The following is a 20,107-nucleotide window of genomic DNA, read 5'->3' on the forward strand; positions in this document are numbered from 1 at the left end:
TTATTCAGATAATGCTGATGCAGTGAAAGGCAGTTGACCTGTGGATCCATGTGTCAAGCTTGTTTATTGGTTGTGACTTTGTGATAAAGAGTTGAGATTTTAGGTTATAGCCAATAATAGCTGAGACCATGGAACACTGGAATACGCCCTTCCTGTACTTACATCTTATTTGTGTGTCATGTGAGTTTCTTTATTGTCAAATTTGACATGGTAAGTCCTTTTAAATAATTAAAACCTCCGCAATTTGGTTAAAAATTCCTAATTTTAGCCCTAATTTAGCCCTAATTTTTAAAAATTTTACCCCTAAAATTTGCCCTTATTTTTTGTCCAAGGGTGCTGGACAGCCTGGAAATACACTTTTACAGAGTTTATCTCGATATTATAGACTCTGTTTTTGTTTTGCAGACTCTTGCCCTGATTCAGGAGAACGAGAGCCTGAAGCACAGACTTCGACAGGCAGATGGCTTGGAGCTAGAGAGAGATGAACTGGTCCGACAATTGGAGATGGCAAAGGAGGACCTTTTTAATGAACAGAAACAGGCCAGACACAAGGTTGAGGAACTCAAAGATGTAAGAGAATATACTTCTGATAGACATGGAACTTTACTATCTGCCGTGTGTGTTCTTATTTAGACTGAGTGTATTTTAAGATTTAGTGCATTCAGAGTTGATGCAGTATTTGACGTAATCATAAATTAATTAGCGCTGCTGTGTTGTGCAATAATGGATAAAAAGAATTTGGTACAAACCTTAAACCTCTTGCTCAAACATGAAAGGCACAAATATTATGAAATCCACAAAATAAGTACACATATACTACTGGTATATTGTATAGTACTGCACTGGTGTTCTTTTTTATTGTCATGTAGTTTTGTAAAGTGACAAAGTTTACATACATATCCTTCTCAAAGTATAGATATATTGGTATATTATCAATCACTGACCAAAATTTCTTTGACAATGCATGCTGATCTCTAGAAAATAAAGTCTGATCTTTCAAAACTTTCTGGATCCATGGCACATGAGTGTATTAGTCCTTGAAACTATACACTTAAAGAAAAAAAGAAAGTGACTATATCTTTAACACATACAGAAGGAAATTGCATGTGCCAAGTACTATCAGTATCAACATATGAACTTCAACATTGTATAGGAATTAGAAAATCTGTCAAGTCAGCTGGAAGAAAACCGCAGTCCTTACCCGACAGTGGACTCCCAGAAAGTACGGGAACTGGAAGAAGCATTGAGCAAATTAGAGAATGACAAGACAAATCTGATCAGGGTAAGTAGCAAGTTGGAGTTATCTTTCTAAAGGTTTACTTCAAACACCAGGCTTCAAGACCATAAACAGAGAAAAGGCTTAGGTAAAAAGTTTGATTAGCTATATCTTAGATTTTTGTAGCACAGCTAGATGTCAAAAATTAAAACTGCTGATTGATACAAAACTTCAAATACAAACATATACTGAAAATTTTATTTGCCTATGAAAATTATTTCAAAAGTTAATTGGATTCAAAATTTAGACTTATTCTCAGTTTATGATCTTGAGGGCATCAGATCTAGTTTATTTTAATTGTATATATTTCCTGAAGTTTAGATGCATGTTCTTGAAATCTTATCGTAAAGATGAGATTTTGAGGTATATTTTCAGTATAAATGAGGAATTTATAGCATGTGTGTTATTTCTAAAATTGATACCAATAGGATAAAGCCAGTTTGTATGAAGAGCTGCAGGAAATGTCCAAATCCTCTAAAGCAGAATACAGGCCAAGGTCAGGAAAGGCTGAGGAACTACGGACCCAGATAGACAAAGTCTGTTTGGAGTTGGCAGATGTTAAGGAGAAGAACAGCAAGACTGAGGAAATCAATGGCAGACTCAGGTACAGGATTTTGTCAACCAGATACTGGAATTTTTTCAGCCTTCCAATGAAAAATACATGTAGATTAATTTTGAAGTTATTTATCATGATAAAATCTTGATCTGAAATTGAAATACTGTAAATAAATACAACTAATTTTAAAATATGTGATGATATGTGTTAATGCGATCAGTCATATGAGAAACCAGACTTTGTGTTTATATAAGGAATAAAATAAAATTTTGATAAGTCATCTGGTAAATATGCAATACTTGTATTTTAAAATAATGAAAAAATAAAAACAACATTGAAACTTACAGGGAGCAGATTGGAGAATTGAAAAGGCAGTTGGAAAGGGAGAAAACCCTGAAGGATGGCCTGTTGGATGATCACAAACGAACACTTCAAACCCTGAGGAAAGAAATGGTAAAGGAATGAAAATAAGAATATTATTCAAAGTTTGATTGCAGTATGTGACCATTCATCCTTTCCATTCTTCATGCAGGACACAGCTATGGTTCAAATGAGAGAAAATTTGTTTCTGGAGAAACAGAAAGCTATAGAGAACATCAGGGGAGATCTGGACAAAGGGAGATCAAAAACAGAAGAGAGGCTTCAGCGTGCCACTGCAGAGCACCAAAAAATCCTCAAGGTAACACAAATAAATCTATTTCTAGACCCCCCTTCTAATTTGAAATAGTTATTACTTCCCTTGGTACACAGTGCATCATGGCTTACTCTTGATTTTTTTTTGACAGTATATAAAGGTAAAAGTATATTCTTTTTAAGTACCTATATTATTTTATCTAACGTTTATTGTACTAAACCTTGTATATTTCACACTCTCAATAATAAAAAGGTAACACAGTGTTTCAATCAGTATATTGCAGCAAATTTATCACATGTAAGATAATTCTAAGGTGCATATCAAAATGGCACGAGTAGCAGAAAAACTCAAAATACCATGCTGTTTAGAGCTGAAATTATCTGCCAACAATGTACAATTGATTAATGCTTCAGACTTATCCTTACAGAAAAGCATATATACATGTACCACAAGTTTTACTGTGCTCTCAATACATTGAGACTTAATCATTATATAATTGTTTTGGTCATGGCTATTTCATACAGATTTGTTAGAATTGAGATTAGATTTATATTATACAACTATTGACGTTTTGTCATTCAGTACGATGAGACCAAGGAAATGTCAATAATTGTTCTATTATATGATTGAATGATTTAAAAGATAGAAACTGGTTACTATCACTTACAAACAGATACCTTGTTGACCATCTTACCGTGCAAGACCTTGTTGAGATTGATTATAGACAGACGTTTTCATTGGACAGCCAAAAGCTAATAAACAATGATATCAATTTGTGAATTTTTGTTATTACGTTCACTTCAAAGGCAAGTGGAGGTGAATATAATGTTTTATTTTTTTTCTAGTTTGTTTGATCTTAGCCAATCAGAAAGTTTGGAATTATTCAATCATATAATAAGACACCTGATGGACAGGTTAATAATGTTTGCTTGATCATACTTCACAAATGTAGTATTAAACAATTCTACCACGGTTATTGCAAAGATCAAAGGAATACCACATTCATTATTCTAATAATTCTACCTTCCCTTGTAATAACTGATTATGAGAAAATGGATGCACAACTTCTTGGCACTTCGTGTTTCGCTATGATACAACAATAAAGTCGATAACTGATCATTCAATATTATAATTATAAAAATTAATCAATATATGTTGCAAAACAAATTCATGAATGATTGAAGAACTATTTGTCATTCATATAAATCAATTTACTACATTCTGAGATCAATACACATGTAAACAAACATGTCCATGCACAGACAAGTTAACCCTCTTCCAAGTTTGTGTAATTTTCTTGAATTGTGTAATCAAAGCAATTGATATGATCCGTCAACATCAAACAAGATATTTTTCAAATAGATCTACTATACCCTACCACTCAATTTTTTCGTCTGCAAAGAAATATGCAGACCTAGTCTACCATGACGTCATGGTAACCTAATTCATAGCTGTATAAGTAAAAGATTGGCTGTATATTTCTGGGCCGTGGTAGAATAGAAATTACGTTCTTGTTTCCATGGGTGATGCAGGATAACCTCCTCAGTCTCGAAATGTACGTTGTTTGAAATATAAATACCTCAACTAATGCCTCAGCTTTTATATTTCAAAACATTTCTCGATCTCGGAGGTTATCCTGCAACACACACGAAAATGTGATATTTATTTCTTAATCATTACCCACATGTTGTAATATGTAGTAAACATGCTTTAATATTTACTTGATTATATTTTTTTTCAGTCACAAATCTCACAATTGTTTTCTTTTGAACTAAAACTCACCCCTGTTAACTCATTTTTATATTTTACATGCTATAAGAATCATCTGTAATTTTTCATAAAATCTCATATATGTTTCCAGTTATTGATTGGAGTTGAAATGTTGGAATTCAACTAATACTGTTGTCCTATTTCTGCAGCAAAAGGAGGAGGAGATAATTCAGTTGATAGACGTTGTTGGTAAACTGGAAAAGGACAGGTCTCTTCTGGAAAGAAGAATCAAGGATAACACAGAACAAAAGGTTTCTTTTTTGATTAATTGATAAAGTCCAAAGTCATGTTAGGTTACCTATACAAAATGGAGTATATATATAGCTTAATCTTTATCCTCGATCAGTATCACAGAATCATGTAAATTGTTCAAAACACGGAAGAATCACGGGACAGATTTTCAATTTATGGATACCAAAGTTATATGGAAATTAATGTCTATAAATTGATTTATTTAAGAATTTATATGAAATAAGGATTAGAATAAAATTGATTGCTTGTATTATGAAAGAAATGTAGTCTTCAGTCTGTTCATGACAAAAGAATTACAATGACGTAACAATGCATGAGAATATCGTTATACCCATTCAAAAGTACAAAACATTTCAAATTCTGTTTGAAGCTACAAGTCAATAGTCGATTCTACATAAACCTCAGAATTTTGCTTCAAGGAAAATAAACAGGAACCATCAAAATATTCAAATATAACAGAAATTGCTGATAAAAGTAATCCATTTTTCATGTCACAAAATATCACATATTGGGAAGATAGGGTGTTTTGTTATCACGAGTTGGACTGGATAACTATTCAAATTTTCCTCAGTCCACACTAGCTGCCAGAATTTTAGATTGAACATATCTAATTAAATCAAGAAGTCCAGAACAGTTAAATGGAGAACCTCATGCATGTAACAAATGTGTTTCTAGTACATTTTAGTTGAATTTTCGATTTAGAAGTTTCTCGGAAAATACAATCAGTCTGTGAATTTTGTTTTTTAGTTACTAGCTTCCATAGAAACTGAAAAGTCCACAATTATTGAACTATTACAAAAAAATATCTTTTGTCTATAATTGACTTTACCACAGAACATTAAATTTTGCATGTGAATAATTCACGGGGGAAATTTCATTTCCATATAAAAATGATCCATGCATTGTATGCTTTCCCCTGTGATCCGTAAGTTGTTATCCATATTGGTATGAAGAACCAAGCTAGCTTTAAGCCAAACATTTAGAAACTCTGCTTGCATGATGTCTGCAGGAAGTCTTCCTTTTCCCACGAGAATAACTGAAAGCCATATTAAGATATAGAATTCATTTATCTTTTTGAAAATTCATTTTGTTTGGGACTGTGTCTCGCGTCTAGAGAACATTTCTCATATTGACTTTTGTGAGCTTTTGGTACAAAGTCTAAAGTAAAGTAACACTCACATTTTTAATTGATGTTTTGTAACCAATTGTTAATTTTGATGAAGATAATTGATTTATCAATTACAGGTACAGGAAGCTTTGAAGCAGGAACGGGCGAAGCTGGAGAAAGACAAGGAATTTATGCTGATGAGGGAGAAGGAACAGAAAGAGAGCAGACAGACCCTGAATAACCTGGCTAATGAACTCGAACAGGAGAGGCAGCACAAAGGGACACTGATAGAGAGAATCAGTCAGTTAAACGGGGTAAGTGTATATACACAGGCCCTCACCATAACAGTCAGAGAGAATCAGTCAGTTAAACAGTGTATACACACAATCCCTCACCACAACAGTCAGATAGAGAGAATCAGTCAGTTAAACAGTGAATACACACAATCCCTCACCACAACAGTCAGATAGTGAGAATCAGTCAGTTAAACAGTGTATACACACAATCCCTCATCACAACAGTCAGATAGAGAGAACCAGTCAATTAAACAGTGTATACACACAATCCCTCATCACAACAGTCAGATAGACAGAATCAGTCAGTTAAACAGTGCATACACACAATCCCTCACCACAACAGTCAGATAGTGAGAATCAGTCAATTAAACAGTGTATACACACAATCCCTCACCACAACAGTCAGATAGTGAGAATCAGTCAGTTAAACAGTGTATACACACAATCCCTCACCACAACAGTCAGATAGTGAGAATCAGTCAGTTAAACAGTGTATACACACAATCCCTCATCACAACAGTCAGATAGAGAGAATCAGTCAGTTAAACAGTGTATACACACAATCCCTCACCACAACAGTCAGATAGTGAGAACCAGTCAATTAAACAGTGTATACACACAATCCCTCATCACAACAGTCAGATAGAGAGAATCAGTCAGTTAAACAGTGTATACACACAATCCCTCATCACAACAGTCAGATAGAGAGAACCAGTCAATTAAACAGTGTATACACACAATCCCTCATCACAACAGTCAGATAGACAGAATCAGTCAGTTAAACACAGTGTATACACACAATCCCTCATCACAACAGTCAGATAGAGAGAATCAGTCAGTTAAACAGTGTATACACACAATCCCTCACCACAACAGTCAGATAGAGAGAATCAGTTAAACACAGTGTATACACACAATCCCTCACCACAACAGTCAGATAGAGAGAATCAGTCAGTTAAACAGTGTATACACACAATCCCTCACCACAACAGTCAGATAGTGAGAATCAGTCAGTTAAACAGTGTATACACACAATCCCTCACCACAACAGTCAGATAGTGAGAATCAGTCAGTTAAATAGTGTATACACACAATCCCTCACCACAACAGTCAGATAGAGAGAATCAGTCAGTTGAACAGAGTATCTTGAGATTTAATTGCACTGACTGTCCAATTTTTCAGCAAAGACGTTCATGATTGTACAACAAAATAAAACAAAGAGCGTACATTAAGTCAAATATAGATTCTTTGTCCTTATTTTTTAATCAACTTGCATAGCGAGCTACTCCTTGTCATCGGTCCCGTCCTGTGGATTCTCCTCTTCACTACCACCCTCATACGCAACTGAATATAGTTTGACAGCCAGTTTATGTTAATTGTTCTGTTAATTATACAGCACACAACAAAGTTGCAGAGAATATAATGTTTTTGACCCGTCTGTCAGTCCCTTTTTTGTCAACGCAACTTCTCTGAGACCGCTCAACAGAATTTCGTGACACGTTGTAGTTAATAAGGACACACTCTGTAGATGTTCATATTTCCAGGAAATTCTGATTCAATAATTTTCCTGGGAGTTATGTCCCTTTGAAAGTTAGAATTTCGAGCCCATTTGTCCTGTTCTTGTCAGCGCAACTCCTCTGAGACAGCTCAACAGAATTTCGTGAAACTTTGTAGTTAATAAGGACACACAGTGTAGATGTGCTTACTCCCAGGAAATTCTGATTCAATGATTTTTCTGGGAGTTATGCCCATTTTGAAAATAAAGCTTGCGCCAAAATATATTTTTAAAAGTTATGCCCCTTTTGAACTTACCATAGAATTTCAAGCCTGTCTGCCCTGTTCTTGTAAGTGCAACTTCTCTGACACCACTTAACAGAATTTTGTGAAACTTTGTAGTTGATAAGGACACACTGTGTAGATGTGCAGATTCCCAGGAAATTCAGATTCAATGATTTTTCTGGGAGTTGTGCCCCTTTTGAACATAAAACTTAAACCAAAATATGATAAAATTGATGTTGTGAATGACTTTTAAAGTTAAAAATTATAATTTTACTGAATTTTCCATAACTTGATGTATACTCTTTGTACATCTAGAATAAATGATTGTGTTGTATTTTTCCTGAGTATATTGTGAATTCTGACTTGTATACATCTACCAATTAAATTCTGAAAGGAATTTATTGAAATAATCTCTTTAAGAATCCTATTATCATCAATTATGTGTATCCAGTTCCATGTATGAATGATATTTTATTATGAATTTCGTCTGATTGCCCATCAGTAATGCATAGCATTACCATTCATTATGTGATGCACTGTCAAGCAATGTTGGAGCGTGGGGTATGTGAGCTTGCTCACTTTTACTTTCATTAAAATTCTTAATGTCAATGGAACACATACAGTGGTTGCGAAAGAATGTGAAAATATTTTAGAATCGGGCATCAATAGCCGGTCTGCAACTGAATACAATTGTGAGAAGACATTACTCTACGATATGAAAGCAGACACTGCATATAATCACTGAGTTTAAGATTTGTTCATTAGTCATGTATGATACATGTATATGCAAATCTTAGGCAAACAATTTTGGTGAAAGACTTATGAAGTATATATCGAAATAATGATATTGTTAATTATGCATGAACATGAGGAGGGGTGGGGGTGTAGAAGAATAAGGACTTTATATTACTTAAATTGATATATTGCATTTAACTTTTCATGAAAATAAATGATATGGCGATTCTTGAACTAATATTCAAACAGAGTCATGACGAAAATATATCTCAAATGAACTAATGAATTCTATGTTTGCTTTGTGTAAATAAACAATGAACAAATTAACATCATTTACATACTCATGTACGTGGTACATTTATGTGGGAATACTTCTTGTAAACAAGAAGAAAGAGTCAATCAAAATATTTGAAGACTTCAAGAAAATAATTTGTATCGATACCTGCTACAAACTGAATCCGGGCTGTTACTTTTTTGTCTGCGGTAGGTTTTTGATATTTGACGTACTGATATGTACATCGTTGGGTACCATAGATCACACAACTTTTGAACGTTTTATGGGTAAATTCCTCAAGCCGATGTGTCGTGTTTGTAGTTTGTGACCTTGAAATTCAACAGATATCTAGTTAAGCATAATATATGCATGTACATTTGGTTTTACCTTACTTTAAAGATTTAGAATTAAATCTCATGGTGCTGTATATTCCTTTCCTTGTTGGAAATTGAGTACTCTGAGGCCTTGAGGCCTTTGATTATTAATCAATTCCAAGAATTCTGATTAATGTGAAATGTAAGGAAAATATGGTATATACAGCAGTATAAACATCCTTTTTTAGTTAAAATATTGATTGATGGAAGAACAAGTCAATTATATAAAATTCATGAGAAACAGAACAACCAGCATGTTTTATGCATGCTGTGCTGTGTTCAGTTTAACTACTTAACCAGCAAAATTATCCTTGTGATAATTTATGTAGCTGTTTTTGTCTTAGCACAAGTGTTTGAAAGAAGGAAGATAAATAGACACAGATAAATATGTATTGCTGTCAAGCTCCCAATTTCACTGGAATTTTTTTGGGGGGGAAATAATGATAATGGCTGTTTTCTCGTTATTCTCTCTCGTTAATTGTGGAATACAGTAAAATTACTTGGTCGATACCTAGAATGTCCAATATATTGAATTCATTGGGTCCTTTATGATTTTACTAATGTTTGGTAAAGCAGATTTTAATTGCCAACGGCAATGCTTCTTTCATCTGCTCACCCTAAGGTCAGTGATTTTGTGGTTGATTATAGTAGGGCTGTTTACATTGGCTGAAAGGTTATCATGGGGGTCTGTTGGTGCTGTTCTGTATGATAACTTGCAAGTATATGCGTCTTTGTGATTCTTTATTTTCATTCAGTATTACAAATTAGGTGACAACCAATATGACATGGCAATCTGATGTACCAATTCGACAATATTCCTTGAAAAAATTATGATTAATTGTCACAAATATGAACAGTAGATATTGCTAACAGTAAACACCATGACTTGTGCACTAAGCATTTAGTATTGTACATGCATATGCAATAACATTTTTATGTAAAGTTTGAAAATTCATACAATGACAATTATAGCCAGATGTCTTCAACATAATCATTAAAAGAAATAATTTCAAGCTTACTGAATTTATTTTGTGTGTTTTACTGATGACACTAAGTTAGTCATGTAAACATGTAACGATTGAATAAACAACATGATGTAAATGACGTCACAAAAACATGTGCAACTTTGTACAAAATATAAAACCTTGCTTGTATATAGTGACATGCTGAACAATTCAACAAAACAAAAAGATAAGAACTGGAAGTCCTTACCGTTTTCATCATGTCCATAGTTTTCTTTATGAATTTATGCCTGTTATGGGGAGGGGAAGGTTTAATCTCATATATAGTATGTGCTAAAAATATAAAACCCCTTTTATTTAATAGTTTAATATATATCTTCCGTATATTACAATTCATCACAGAAGTAGAGAAATGTATAAGTAGACATGTAATATGTTTGTTATATACATATATCACTTTTATTGGTGTATTTGGCAATAAGAAATTTGAATTTTGATGCATACGAATTCTTTCATTATTGTAAATTTAGAATTTACTTTTTGACATATGTGTCAATGTCCAAATTTCCTTATGTTTTAAAATGGGAGCAAATCTGCTCAACCGGAACTGATTGTTTAGAGTAATGGGGTCAAACATTTGATATTTATAGATGGAGGGTTTTTTAAAAATCATAAATGGGTATTTTCACCTAATCTCAGTAGACTGTTATTTGTATTGTTCTGTGAATAAATTATACATGTCTGTGTCAGAAGTCATTGAATTTGAAATCTACCTGATAGATTTTGAAGGGATCGGAAGATGTGGTATTCTATGACTTTATCTTATCTACAAAACAAATCTCTTCATTTTATCACTTTCTAAATTGAAAAGTTTGTATAACCAAGTCGGTTCATGGCTTGCCACTTGAATACCATAATTCTTGATTAAACCTGTTTTACTTGGCATTGTTGAACAGGTGAATAGTAAATGTTCTTTTTTTCATTATCACTGTATTGTTTGAGCAGATTAGATGAGAAAAGAAAACTTCACGTTATTATGATCTTTGTATACACCAAACAATGTACTGTATTAAAAGGCTCAGCTCAAATTCTCAAGGTGTCGTATTGTGAAAGTCCAAACATTATATATTTAACTGCTCTAATTCCACTAGGGTAGACTTAGTCACACGTCTTATTCATAGCCCTGCAATAGGGGTGGATATAGAGTAGATATTACTCTTAGCACTTTTTCCCTTTTTAGCCCCTTGAAACTCCTCGATTTTGTGCACCAGTTGAATTAGAATTTGATTGGATTATTGTGTCACCTATACTTCACTGGTTATACCGTCATTACCTGGATATTGATTTTTAGGATGGAATTCTTCATATGTTCCAGCATTTTATTATTAAAGTCTGATAGAGATTGTGCAGAAGAACAGGCATTTCTTAATTGAATGTCAACTTCCCTCCTTTCCTGTGGTTGTGAATTCCCTTTCTGGATGGTAAATGTATAGTGATATCTGAGGACTGAAACAGTTGTAACTGTTCTGTACTGTACTGCAGGGTTAACACCAAATTCATTTTTATTCAAGTTCTTGAAATACTGATGAGAACTATATTATTACTTTGTGCTGCCCAGAACATTTTGTGAGATGCCTGTGTGAATGCATGCATGCTATATTGCGCTATTTTGTGATGTCATAATAGCTATGACATCATAATCATATTTCAGGGAAATACGTGTAAATACCATTTCAGTTTAAATAAACTAGTCACCTTTTACTGGACAGAAGTGCTTTGACTTGAGCAGTGTTTCACCGGCTGGCTTTATTCATTCTCATCTAGTGGATCTTTATTTAAGGATTTGGTGAATGCAGATACTAGGAGGTACACTGTACCTGCATTTTCTTAAGTCTCTCCTTGGATTGAGAGAAACATAATAGTATGTAAACTGATAGCATTATAAGTGACCCATTCATTTTCCAATGAAATCTTACTGCAGTAAATCTAAATGTGTAGTAAATTTTATGCCCAATTTCCTTCAGCATACTTCAGACGATTTGGAGTGGTAGTTTTTGTATTATAAATTTTGAGAAGAATAAACTGTATCTGACAAAGGCTGTTTCCAAGCTGAAGTATCTTCAGACTTTCTTCCAATGTGTTGAAACTGTTTCAAGTGGTTTGTCATCAACTGTCTGGAATGGATTTGGATTACGACCAACTAAGAGAAATAAGAACTAGATTTTCCAACTGTCTGTATGTAAGTACCTTGTATTTTGCAAAGAGTGTGAACCGTGGTCATAATTATTTCATTGATTATGTATACAAGTTTTTTTTAGTGCGATTGTCGTTTGGTTTTGGCAATTTGATTGAAAAACATTGAACTAGATATTTCTGGATTTTAATCTGATTTGCTTATTTAGCACTCTTATAGTATAGATTTAAAATGTAACAACCCTCCCTCCCATCTTCTCATAGACAATAGGTGTTTCAGCTAGAAAGCCAGGTGTATTCTGACCTGTGTTTCAATAAGTGAAGTTTACAACATGTATATATGTAAAACAGTCTTGGACATTTAATGGGTATATACTAGCTGTGCAATGTATTTTCTAGACAAAAGAAGAAAGGGTAATTAAGAATGGCTATTAAAAAAAATACTGCTGCAAGATCCTTCATGTTGGTAAAAAAACAAAATCAATAACTTAATTAACGACAAGAAAAGTCCTTACTCACTGTCAACCAGTATAATTAGTGTGTGATATTTCATTCAGTATCAGTATGTTCACAGTCAAAGTAAAAAATTGATCTTGTGTCACTCGGTGTGGAACTCGGAATTCTTCACATGATTTTCTTTTGATTTTAGTTGCCTAACTGTCTTTGAAACATGGTGATTGGTTCAAGTCTGTTTACTAAAGATTTTTTTTTTTGCTGGCTTACATCAAAGATATAGTACTGTAGTCATGTATTAATCTTTTTGTATGGTGTCTTTGAGTGTACACGGTATCAAATAATAGTAGCAGTAATTTATTTACAATAGCTATTCGTTTTTGCATATTATTATGCAAGTTATTAATAAAAGCATTACATGGAATTAAGATTAGTGCTTGAGATAAAACAAAAATAGATTATGGTCGCTGTCCAAGTAAGAACAAAAATATGTCGGGTGTTTTGTTCCAAAATGTTGAGATAATTGTAGAATAGTCATAAATGTGCCTGTTAAAAAACTGCTGTTCGTAAATTAATTATTAGAGACTCATGGAGATGAAATAATGTATCTTTTTTCACAAAATATTATACTCATTAAGTATTTGATGATGACAAAATTCACAAATACATCAATTACACCATAATTAAAAAAATCAAACCTAATGAAAACAGGCCTCTGCATGAGTATTTTCTCTTGAGGAATCATTGAAAATCATTGGATCGTGTTTGCCCAACTCTCTATTTTGTATTGCTTATAGGAGTTATGAGATTGATCACTGTTCGTTATCTTCACCTTGCATTGAACATATGGATTGAGCAAAATGATACTTACAAAGTGTGAACATTTTAATGTAATCAATGCATGTACTGGCCATACAGTGGTAGATCCATAGGGGGTGATTCCCAGGGTTTGACACACACACCCCTTTGTCAGAAAATTTTGCTTTGAATTAGGTAAAAATAATGCATTTTGTAGGGTAGACCCCCCCCCCCCCCCCCCCTGAAAACCAAAATACGTAAGCTTTATCAGTAGTACTGAGGGCTTGAACTATAGAACTACCAGTGTACTGTACGTAAGCTTTATCAGTAGTACTGAGGGCTTGAACTATAGAACTACCAGTGTACTGTACGTAAGCTTTATCAGTAGTACTGAGGGCTTGAACTATAGAACTACCAGTGTACTGTACGTAAGCTTTATCAGTAGTACTGAGGGCTTGAGCTATAGAACTACCAGTGTACTGTACGTAAGCTTTATCAGTAGTACTGAGGGCTTGAGCTATAGAACTACCAGTGTACTGTACGTAAGCTTTATCAGTAGTACTGAGGGCTTGAGCTTTATCAGTAGTACTGAGGGCTTGAACTATAGAACTACCAGTGTACTGTACGTAAGCTTTATCAGTAGTACTGAGGGCTTGAGCTTTATCAGTAGTACTGAGGGCTTGAACTATAGAACTACCAGTGTACTGTACGTAAGCTTTATCAGTAGTACTGAGGGCTTGAACTATAGAACTACCAGTATACTGTACGTAAGCTTTATCATAAGAATTTATTAACAGCATAAATTTTATTGGCTGTTTGGATAAACTTGTTTAACCGCAGGCAAGCAGTCTATACATTTGAATTGTTTTATCACCCTCCCATACTCACAAGAAAAAATCATGATTGCTTTCTTGATCTTATAATGGGTTTGACTTGCTTGGTGATGTCAAACTTTTTGTTCAGTGTGATGTCAGTGTATTTGGCTTGTGGTATCACACAAATGCAAAGTTTTAGATTTTTAGATAAAGGAAATTTATAAATATAAATATCAACATATATTGAAATATTTACTGACTTTTGATTTGGTTAATACCGTATAAGGAGTCGTCAATTAAATGAACATAACAGTGACCCTGGCTTCGCCTTGGTTATAAATATCACGTTTGTTGGATTGATATGGTTCCCGAATAGCTTGACTTCAGCAAAAGTTGGTAATTGTATATAATGTAATAGGAGGGTTTGAACTAGAATTTATACTGTAATGTACATTATAAGCAAAGAATGCAGATGTATGTGCTAAGCTTCGTTGAATTTATTGAATTTAATTCGGGTGTGAATATACATTAATGTGCTTTGCATCAGGACTGTGTTGCTTTCATGATCTAAGTGTATGTTCATTCAATCATGTAATATGAATTGATTCTTTACTTGACACTGAGAACATATACTTTTGCTTGATATAGAAAAACAGCTATTTAGATTCAAATAAGGATCATTTGATTAAATTGCATTTAAAGCGAGATTCATTTAACTCATAAATTCGTCCTATTTTGATTTGAGGTGCAGTTTGCTTCTGGTGCCTCCTTTCTTGAACATGAATAAAAATAAATTGAATAAAAGTGGATTGTGAGAATAACAGGTTTTTTTATAGGGACAGTTTGTAATTTCAGTACCTTTTTAACCCATATATAACATATACATGTCATTTTGAAATCAATTCTCATTCATTTGTTTCTTATATCAGAGATTTTAGCATGTAGAACTTTAGAGGGCTGCAAACAATCATTCAATTATGAAAATGGGTTTGAAATGTTTTATAACAAATTAAAGTATCATGCATTCAGATTTTTATTGGGGAGTGTATAAAATTCTTGTATAAACTTGCTTACACGAATACAGAATTTTAAAGGTAAGACCATATATATTGAAAAGGGCACAGACGTACTCTATATTATCTGTGAACACACAGTTAACCATTGAGGCTTGTTGAAAATTTCCTGATAATAAAGACCTTTGAATAAACAATGCAGTTATGGACTTCTAATAGAATGAGCAAAATCAGCAGAACTAGCGGAACTTTTTACTTTGAAATAGGAGGAAATCCTCTGATAGTTTATCAATGAAACACAAGCTAGCTCAAAGTGCATTAATCTAGTATGCAAATGTCAGAATGCTTTGACCATATTTATGGGTCATGTCTGTTAATAATTTAATCTGGATTTCATTCATAGCTATATCCCTGTCAAAGTTTTATGCGTTATCTACAAGAATGTTTGTAAATATTTGATTTCTGAACTGAATAAACATATCAACTAAATTTGTTATTTAATTTTTATGAACTAAGTCAACATTTACCAATCAATATATTTGCGGTATGAAAATTGTTTTCACCAAAATGGCATTGTGATTTCAGTGGTTCACATACTTTTAATTGCCATATCTCTTAAATTCATTGGAGATAAACATGAAATAAAACTTTGCAACCTCCTATTTTCTCTATGATATGATTCAAATACCACATAAGTGGTATTTTTAATGAGACACAAATTACAGTGATTTTTCCATAAATTATGGGTATTATATACATGTATCCTTACCAAAATGCAAAGTTTGCTGCAAATGTGTCGCAAGTTTGCTGCAAGTTAGCAAACTTGCAAGTTAGTGGCAAACAAATCCATGTGCCAGAGCTGTTTGCCAGAAGTGTGCAGGCAATGCTGCTAGCAGCACACAGTGTGCCAGAAGTGCACCACAACTTTTTCTTTGGTATTTAGATATATTTAGCAAGAGCTAATTTAGCAACTTTACAATTCTAAGAAAGACAGCTTCCTCCGATAATGATACCAAAATTAAATCCTCGCTAAAAATTCTGCTTATACGGTACATCATGTCCTTATATAAGTTTTGAGATTATTATACTGATATTCTGACCTTGAAGTGATGGTGGGTGGTAAACTTTAATATGGTAGATGAGAGCGATGAAATCTGTATTGCCATCTATGAATGTTTTATGATGTTTCTGTAGAACAATGAAAATGCTGCTAGAATATTACTCAAATTCAGGAGAGTCCCTTGATAAGAATCCTACGGAAGCCGATAGGTGCCAGGGTATAGAATTAATATTTATTCAACTGGCGGTCGTCACTTAATTTATGTGGCGGCCGCCACTTAATTTAACTGGCGGCCGCCATATGAATTAACTGGCGATCACCAGTTATTTTATCAGGCGGCCGCCACTTAATTTATATATGGCAGCTGCCAATTGCAAAAACAATGTAATTCGTATCGCTGAGTGATTATTTGGAAAAAATTTAGAATAGTACGCAAACATGCAGCATCATTTTTCAAAGTGTATAGGGACAGTCGGAGGAGAAATTGTCTTCTACAATTGTTGACAAGCAGAAAAGAAACCTAAAATGTCTCTTTTGTCCAAACTTCGTACTCCTAAATTGGAGGGAGGGGGCTCCGTTCATCCTTCAATTGATCAGTTAATTCATTATTACGTTTTTACTATTCATTACTACCACCAAAAGAGTGGGGTGGGGGCCAATCCGCCAATTAATCTTATTTCACATGTGAAAATAATTAGTTTGCATGTGAAAATAACAGAAATTGAACGTTGTCAAAAAAATGGAGGGTCAGCCCCGTGGTTCTACGTATTTAACAGTACAATCGAAAAACAATTCAATGCTCTTAATTGTATATATATATCGCATACATATTACTAAGCATTGGGGAGGGATTGCACCCTTTTCATTTTGAGAGGGAGATAGAGAAAGAGAGAGGAGTTGAATAACTGGTGACAGCCCTATGAATGATTTAAATTGAGTTTAAGATATTAACAGTAAAATTAAATGATCAAAATAAACAAATGATATTGTATTAATTAAATCATTGAAATTGTCGAAACTGAAAACTGACATGCATTGAAACCAAATATTAAGTAAGCTACACAGTTTCGCAGGTCACTTGTGCTGACATCATAGTTGGCAAACTGATACACTCCTTCACGGAGACTATATAATGAAAATTCCATCATGTGATTCCATTTTGTCCAATCATATATCAACAAATTTGTCTGAAGCAGGATAAAGTATTCTAATGTCAGTAAAATGCCTTGTAGGATCTTGAGGATCAGCGCCAGATGAACAAGCAGGCAGCACATGATCGCATGATGGCCGTGGCTCGAGCTAAGGACCAACTAAAACACGAGATGTTGCAGGAGATGGACCGAGCCAGGGAAAAACTCAAACAGGTACAAAGCATTGGCCACCGTGAATTTTGTTTTAAAAAATTTAGGTTCCTGTCTAAGTACATGTATTTTGGATCTGATGACCTAATCAAAATTGATATACACAGCAGATGTACATGTATACCATTTTTTATTTTCAAGTCATGATAATTTATTTACTTTTGACGTCCATTTCCATTTCGTTGCTACAACAATGTTGCTCCAATTAAATCATAAAAAATTCACATTTTCTTTATAATTGTGTATCAAATTACATCAGATACACAGGTATAGTGTGTAAACTACAGTTCCAGCTTACTATTTATTATATACCCATCAATGTTTCGTTCTTTGATACTGTGGATTTCACAGCGTGTGATCCCGTTTTCCGGATCATCACACTGTGGTTTTCTGATTCCGTATCAGTATCCTCTGAAACTGATGATGTCACAATGCATCAACACAACGTTATTTGTCGAAAATATTGCCGTGTCACAAATGAAACTGCATACACAAAACAATTTCATGGTATGTCTGTGTTTTTGATAATTTGGATTACATTTATTATCTTTATAAATGTGGATTTAAAATGCATTAGGGGGTATATAATAAATTTATCATTACTACAGCTTGATCCGAAGAGTTGGATCATGTCTTGTTGACAGGCGCAGATCATCAGATCAAACTCGATGCTTTGCGTCTCATGTGATCTGATGATCCGTTCCTGTCAATTTGACGTGATCCGACTCTTCGTATCAAGTTACTGTAGTAATAATATATATTTATTATATACCCATCAATGTTTCATTTTTTGATGCTGTGCATTTTACAGAGTGTGATCCGGTTACCTGGATCACCACACTGTGGGTTTCTGATTCTGTATCAGTATCCTCTGAAACTGATGATGTCACAATGCATCAACACAACGTTTTTTGTGGAAAATATTGCCGTGTCACAAACAAGACTGCATACACAAAAAATAATTTCACACTATGTGTTTTGTATGATTTATAATTTACATTTATTATCTAATAAATGTGGATTCAAAAATAAGTAATGGGGTGTGTAATAAATTTATCATTACTACAGTACTAAGTACCGAAGAGATGGATCACGTCAAATTGACAGGCACAGATCATCAGATCAAACTCGATGCTTTGCGTCTCGTGTGATCTGATGATTCGCGCCTGTCAACTCGACGTGATCCGACTCTTCGGATCAAGTTACTGTAGTAATAGCATATATATTGTATAAAATGAGGAAAAATTGCTTTCATTTGGTGTATTTTAAAATTACCATTTATTCTGAAAACTTTTCAAATCTCATTCCTTGTTTATGAGGAATAATTGTCAAAGTGTGACAAAGTACTAGATATTATTAGTCGATTGTTTGTAATCTTTTGAAATCTGCATGTATCTGCTTGGACATTTTTTTTATGTACATGTACATACAAATCCTTTCCAGGAACATAAACAGGAGATTGAACGGTTGCAGGACACCATACGCAGACAGGAGGAGGAGCTGTGTAATCTCAGGGCCGAGAGGAAACTATACGTCAGGCCGGAGCTAGAAAACTCTCTGGACAGAGTGGAAAGGACCATTGTCAATGAAATCAACGATGAATGCAGACGCAACTCAGGAATTCTGGGCAACAGTCCCAGAAAAGTCAACCTGAAAAAGTGGGTTGGATAGTGTTTTTAAAAAAAGCAAATATGATTTCAGTCTATTTTCGAAAAGTATATGCAGATCATAATAAAATGTTGGGGGGAAAAGAAAACATCTTTTACTGCCATTGATGATTATATATAGGGAAAAAAATTCTGTAGCAGCAAGGTATCTAGATATAGACTTGGCACTGCTATCTTTTCTTTATGAGCCTTTTATCTACCAATGCAACCGCTAAAGAATGAAGATAATATGTAATCCTGTTAGAGATATTTTTTATACTTCCTCACAAGAGTGTCACCATAAAACAGATAAGCCTAGAATTTGGCTGTGGAAATTGTTATATAAAATTGATTTCTTATTCATGTGCTCTATTTAATTCTTGAGTTTTTTCCCCAACAGCTTCCAAGTAGAAAATGGTGGTTACACACCAAATGGCAGGAGTCGAACCCCTACCACTGCAGCATTGGTGAGTGACATGGATCTGTACACTAAATACAAGATCTACCCTTCCATTTTATCCCAGGCTTCAGTAAATGTTGGGATCTCCATGCTATTTTCCATGCATTGTGCATGTATTTGGTGGAATAAATGATTCATGGCAAAATGAAGAAATTTTTCCTTTCATTTCATACTTTCCTATAGCTTTTAGTAATTTCCTACCTTTGAAATAGTACTAATTGCAGATAAGAGATATGGGTAAAAACTAAACAATATTTAAATACTGGTTGATGTTTTTGTTCTATATACACAA

At 33.9% G+C, this 20,107-nt stretch overlaps 1 protein-coding gene across 16 annotated transcripts in view; it reads left to right on the forward strand.

Moving 5' to 3' along the window:
• Positions 1 to 20,107, forward strand: part of LOC125675218 (trichohyalin-like) — an 86,660-nt gene that overhangs the window by 55,949 nt on the left and 10,604 nt on the right. For all 16 annotated transcript variants that reach the window (XM_048912786.2, XM_048912768.2, XM_056165202.1 and 13 more), the window contains 10 exons: positions 406 to 570; positions 1,154 to 1,282; positions 1,705 to 1,880; positions 2,180 to 2,285; positions 2,365 to 2,511; positions 4,386 to 4,487; positions 5,734 to 5,910; positions 17,581 to 17,712; positions 19,153 to 19,367; positions 19,756 to 19,822. In XM_048912786.2, coding sequence (XP_048768743.2) covers positions 406 to 570; positions 1,154 to 1,282; positions 1,705 to 1,880; positions 2,180 to 2,285; positions 2,365 to 2,511; positions 4,386 to 4,487; positions 5,734 to 5,910; positions 17,581 to 17,712; positions 19,153 to 19,367; positions 19,756 to 19,822 — 1,416 coding nt within the window. The remainder of the gene's footprint in view (positions 1 to 405; positions 571 to 1,153; positions 1,283 to 1,704; positions 1,881 to 2,179; positions 2,286 to 2,364; positions 2,512 to 4,385; positions 4,488 to 5,733; positions 5,911 to 17,580; positions 17,713 to 19,152; positions 19,368 to 19,755; positions 19,823 to 20,107) is intronic.

This window comes from Ostrea edulis, chromosome 1 (genome assembly GCF_947568905.1).
Source record: "Ostrea edulis chromosome 1, xbOstEdul1.1, whole genome shotgun sequence".
Classification (NCBI taxonomy): Eukaryota; Metazoa; Mollusca; class Bivalvia; order Ostreida; family Ostreidae; genus Ostrea; species Ostrea edulis.